At 32.2% G+C, this 5,690-nt stretch overlaps 1 protein-coding gene across 2 annotated transcripts; it reads right to left on the reverse strand.

Moving 5' to 3' along the window:
• Window positions 1-3,237: 3,237 nt before the first annotated feature.
• Window positions 3,238-5,429, reverse strand: LOC145057586 (UDP-galactose transporter 1-like). Of its 2 annotated transcripts, XM_079005452.1 has the most exons (6): window positions 5,011-5,429; window positions 4,513-4,762; window positions 4,200-4,407; window positions 3,855-4,086; window positions 3,468-3,703; window positions 3,238-3,386 (listed from the first exon to the last, which is right to left on the reverse strand). In XM_079005452.1, exons 1-5 carry the CDS (start codon window positions 5,119-5,121, stop codon window positions 3,482-3,484), a joined length of 1,023 nt encoding a protein of 340 aa, XP_078861578.1. In that variant the 5' UTR covers window positions 5,122-5,429; the 3' UTR covers window positions 3,238-3,386; window positions 3,468-3,481. The 2 variants fall into 2 exon arrangements, with proteins under 2 accessions (XP_078861578.1, XP_078861577.1); XM_079005451.1 differs by having other exon boundaries at window positions 3,238-3,703.
• Between the last annotated feature and the right edge of the window lie 261 nt (window positions 5,430-5,690).

Consider the following 5,690-nt stretch of genomic DNA (forward strand, 5'->3'; position numbering starts at 1 on the left):
TCCTCCTTGAGGAGGGATCTGAATCCCAAGAGCTCCTAATAAGCTTCTAGTCACTTTCTCTAACCTAGAGCCTCCATGACAAAACACACACCCAACACACCAAGATAGTTCTATCCGGATGGGGATAACTATCTCATCTCTACCAACCGATCTAACTTGATCGGCGGAGTTTGCTCCCGGGACACAGTCCCTAGGGCAACTCTAATGACTTTGTTGTGACTGTAGCTTAGGTATCTCTCCAGAAACTCACTGACGGCACCACCTCTAGATCTCTGATCCGTATCCAACACAGAAGACACGGTGGCTAAAACTCATATCGCAACACACACACACACAAATATATATATATATATATATATATATATATATATATATATATATATATATATATATATATATAATGTGATTTAACGTGTATATATAAGGAATATAAATATATGGGTGTGATGTACATGCTTGTCTTGATTGTATGTCAAGCAAAGCCAAGTCATGCAAAGCAAAGTAAGGCCATGCAAAGCAAAACAAAGCCAAAGTCTCTTTTGCATACTTGAGGCTGGATGAGTCATGCAATTAAGTGCGTCTGGAGTCTGGACCATGTAACTCCAGTCCCATATATGCCATGTAATTGGGTATAGTTTTGCAAAACAATTGTGTCTAACAATCTAACAAGACCAATCGGACCATAATTTTGGCTCAACCACGTCGTATTACTAATATAAATAATATTAAAAGAGTTACTTGATTCGACTAAGCGAGTTGACTCATTCTGTAAAACTTATTGGTTCGTCCTAGCATAGCGGCACAATCCGATTTACCGATGCAGCCTAGTGGATGTTATGTGATCACTATGCATTTGTTAACCCATTGGAAAGCCAGACTTGATTTTTGAGGTCTCTTTTTAGATGTAGTTCACTGAAAGAATTGAAACCTTGGGGGTCGAATTGTAAATCTTGGAAGTTCAGATAACTATATAAATCCACATTTCTGCTAATTCCTTTTTCCATAATTAGGCGGTAGGGGAGAAAAAGAGAAAAATAATTCTGGTTGATTGGTCAAGTTTTCTATAAATTTTAACTATCCAAAATGTAAAAAATTAATGTTTGGGGATTAACTTTGAAAGAACAAAACCATTTATGGATTATTTATTATTTATACAAGAATACGAGCATAAAAGTCAAAACGTACAGTTTTGAATTTCGGTGGAGCAAAAATATAAACAATTTTTGGTATTTACTACACGCATGCCCTAACCCTAGTAGTAGTAGTCGACCAATGGGCATGGGCCCCATCTACTTGTGCCCACTTTATGGATATAGATATTTTTTTCTTCACACAAGAAGACTCCACTCGTATTCTACTTGCAACCTTAAAAAATGGTTTGTTATGCTTTTGGGATATTCATTAAAAGGACCTTTTTTTTCCTTCCTAAAATGGCTACAACAACGTGACTATTGATTTTAAAAAAAAGTATGAGAAATTACAGCATCTTTGAAACAGGTCAAAATATGAACATGTTTTCTAGTTTCAAACTCTTTTTTTATTAGAACTTTTTTTTTTTTTTTTTTTTAAATTCTTAACGGTTCGGACTATCCCTGTAATTTTGAATTTCTACATGAGTATTTGACTATGTTGACGAGTTTTGAATTTGTTCATAGTGTTCAATGATATAAAATCATATTTTCTGTTGAAATGACGAGAAAAAAACAAAAAAAAAAGAAAATAATTATTATCATTGATAATTAGCAGGAAACAAAGACAAAAACCCTATATATGGAGTTCGATTGTTATAAGTAATTACCAACTATGGCCATTTTGATGAACTTTTGTTAAAATGAGGAATGAAAGCAAAAATGTCAGATTCTTTTATTGGATATATCTTTTACCAAGTTGGTTTATTGGGCTTTGTACTATATTTAGTTATTTACCAACAAACTCATCCAGCTTGTATTAAACAATTTTTTTATATACATAATCCAATCGTTTTTATTTTTTATCAGTTTATTTACAAACAAACCCATCCAGTCCGATCCATTTTTTTTCTATAAATTCTTAAGATTATATAATATAATATGTAAACAATTTATGTTATTTAAAAGTAAACTAATATTTACTTTTATTATTTTTTATTTTAAAGTTATAAAATATACAAAAATATATATGAAAAATATGCCAATAATTATTTCTTATGTAGAATAATTTTTTTTATAAAATAAAAAAACCTAATTAATAAAAAGATAAAGTTACATAAAAAATTAAATTATATCTAACAATCAATGGTCGACAAGTGGACTATTTGACCAAATCAACACAAATCGTGGCAGTGCAACTAATTTAGATCCGTGTATTACCAAGCTACCATATATATTTTTTAATTAAATCTTTTATCTTTTATTTATATTTTGGTTTTGTTTGGGTTGAAATAGATTTTCTTATTTTTGGTAGTCATGACTCATGATGATTATTATGTACCAGTGGAAATAGATTTCTTGATTGGGCCTAACCTCCTCAAGAAATGGGCTTTTAACAATTAATCCTTTATATATACATACACGGGCTTTTTGAAATTAAAGCCCAAGTTTTATTGGTTTTGTGATAAAGACATATTCTGTTTATTTTTTTGAACAGCACATATTCTGTTTATTAATGTATTAAGTTTGTCAAATAAAAAAATACTCCTTCCCATAATTATAGTCCGTATTTCTTTTTTTGTTTATCTAAAATAATATTCCAATTCTAAAAATAAGTAACATTTTACCAACATACCTCCTCATTATTATTATTTAACCAACTAAATATTTAACGAAACATTAAATACAAAGTATAGATAAAATTGTATAAAGTTAGTGGTAATTAATGCTTTATTAATCTATGTGTTTTTGTCTACAAACAATAATTTTGGAACAGAGGGAGTACATATTTTTGCTCTTGTTACAAATCTTTTATATTTTTATCCCAAGTATGTTTTTTAATTTTGACATGAAAGTCCTAAAATTTGTTAAATTTTATCTTTTTTGTCCATGAAAACTTGTTATTACATTTCACAAAGACAAAAATGAAAAAAACATTTCACAAAACTTTGGGCATTAACCAACAAAAAAATTGTCACATGTAACAAAACCGCAAAACTGCCTAAGTTAAAGATTTAATGTCCATAGCCCTGCATATATACATACATACATACATACACACACTCCACATTATACTTAATCTGAATACTTTTCATAGAACAACATCAAGTCACTAAAAAGTAATAAAACACATAATACTGAACAAAATTATATCATATCCTCCTGAACACATACTAATCATATAAAGTGTTTCAAAGGCAAAACACATAAACCTGCCCTTGTGTCATCATCAATCATCACTAGTTCCCGTACTAACATCTGAATAATATAACGACTCCAGTAAATAATAATAATAATAATAATTTTTTTTTATCTAAATAGTAGTAATAAGTAAAATACCAATGAAACAAAAACTAAACTTTATCATCTATTTTATCGTTTACAAGTGGCGCCATTTCCAAACGAGAACGCGGGGTCCGCGGCGTACGCGGTGTTCCCGGTAGTTGATTCGCCAGCCTGTGTCTCACATACCCGTAAAACGTGCACCCCACAAGCGTTACCCCACATCCAAACGCGTTCATGGGCGAAATCGGGTTTTTAAATATCATCCATGAAAATGCAACTGCAAATGCCACCTTTACAAAAAAAAAAAATGAAAACAATGATGCAGTTATAGCAAATACTATTATTCAAATGAAAGTAGGATGCTATGATACACAAATAAAGGAACTGTGTTCTTTTTCTTCTGAAAGAAAAATGTGAAGTGGATTGAAGATATGATAATACCTTAAGATTTCCGGCGACATTGAAAGTGACAGCTGTAGTTGAATGGATGACATAAAATATAGAGAAGTTAAGGCAAAAAGCCATGACTCCTGACCCTATAATTATGATGAATGATGAAAGAAGATTAGGGCTTGTTTGGATCCATGCAATAACTCCTGCTCCTTCTAGAAGCAATGCAGGTACTGCTAAAATCATCGTTGCAAATGGTGCCATGTAGTACACCGTGTTTATGCTGAGGTCAAAATTAAAAAAAAAAAAAAAAATTACAGACAGTAAATATTAACTGACTGTGTTTGACATGTATTAGACTGGATATATATAAAAAATATGATGAAGGAAGGACACCTGTCAAACTTATAGCCATGAAGCAAAGATTCTGCAAGAATGGTTTTTGTAGAAGTGGCAAGACACCCAAATAAAGCAGCACAAAAACCAAAGGCATTGAAGCTAAGTTCAGTAACAGAAGTAAGAAGAATCCCTCCAACAATTGGAACAAGGGAAGCCCAAATTCTCCAGTCAAAGTACTTTCTCCAAACCATCCACTGCAAAATCACTGTTCTAAATGATTTAGCATTGAATGCAACTGTAAATGCAGCTCATATTTATATTGTAAATTTGCGATTATATATAAAAGCACGAAAGGGAGATATTTTATAACCTGTTGTTGCAGGGGTAAATGATTTGATTGTTTGCATAAATGAAACTGGGATGTAACGTAAGCTGACATTCCCCAAAACTATATTGATACAAAACACAAACGACATTGGGAAGATTCTTCTCCAGCGATCTTCAGGTTCAACTGAGATTAGTGGTTTAACCTTCAGCACTTTGATCATAACATACGCCCCAATAGATGAGCATATGAAGTGTACACATGATACCGTCAAAGGGAACTTGAAATCAAGTTTCTGGAAGAAATTGATACAGGATTTCAGAAAAATTAAACGGTAAATCGATAGAGTTTTAGTTTAATTTGGAACCAGAATGGTTACAGATTGATGATATGTGGTATTATAAGTTAGATATATACAAGTAGCAAGATAGGGTATAGTAGTGGAACAGGGAGCATGAATTGAATTTATAGGTCTGGAGTTACATACGTGCAAGGAAATTCAACAATAGCTAAAATACGAATAGATCATAGAAAGATACATGCCTGAAAGATCCATTTGTTCATGATGATGACAGCAACATTGAAACTCCACCACTGAAATATGGCGAAAATGGATCGAAAGACGGTCCATGAGCACAATCTGGTTTCCTCCATTACACGTTGCGAATAGACAAACCCAGATCGGGTTTTTCAATAACCCAGCTCAGATCCAAATCAAAACAACAAAAGAGCCCCCAATTTTTCGATTAACATATATATTTGTATCGAGAATGAATGAGGAGAAGAAGTGAAACAGCAAACCAAAAACAGTATAATTAGAGGGAGGAAGTGTAACGGTGGCTCTTCTTCAACATGATCTTGGAAGTTGGATCTCTTTTTTATTTCGCTTTCCCAAACGTCATTGGCTTTCTCTTCTTCACGCCATTAGACCCCTCCCCACCCCTACATATACTATATGTGTATTCCCTGTATCTTACTCTTGCCAAAAAAAGTGCGTTCGTAAACCGGATCCGGTCCAAACTATCTCTATCCCTATTTCATGTAGATACTTGAATTTATTTTGTATATTTCCTTTGAAATTTAAGGATCATCATGTTGTATCACATCACTTGTTTACTCAATTTAATTATTATTTATTCAGTTAAAAAGTATTTTGGGACCTCAATGTGTAAAGTTTAATTTTAGCAAACGGGTTTATGTTAATTTATTATTTTCCATTGACG

The sequence above is a fragment of the Lactuca serriola genome, chromosome 6 (assembly GCF_051521515.1).
Source record: "Lactuca serriola cultivar US96UC23 chromosome 6, Lser_US96UC23_V15, whole genome shotgun sequence".
Taxonomy (NCBI): Eukaryota; Viridiplantae; Streptophyta; class Magnoliopsida; order Asterales; family Asteraceae; genus Lactuca; species Lactuca serriola.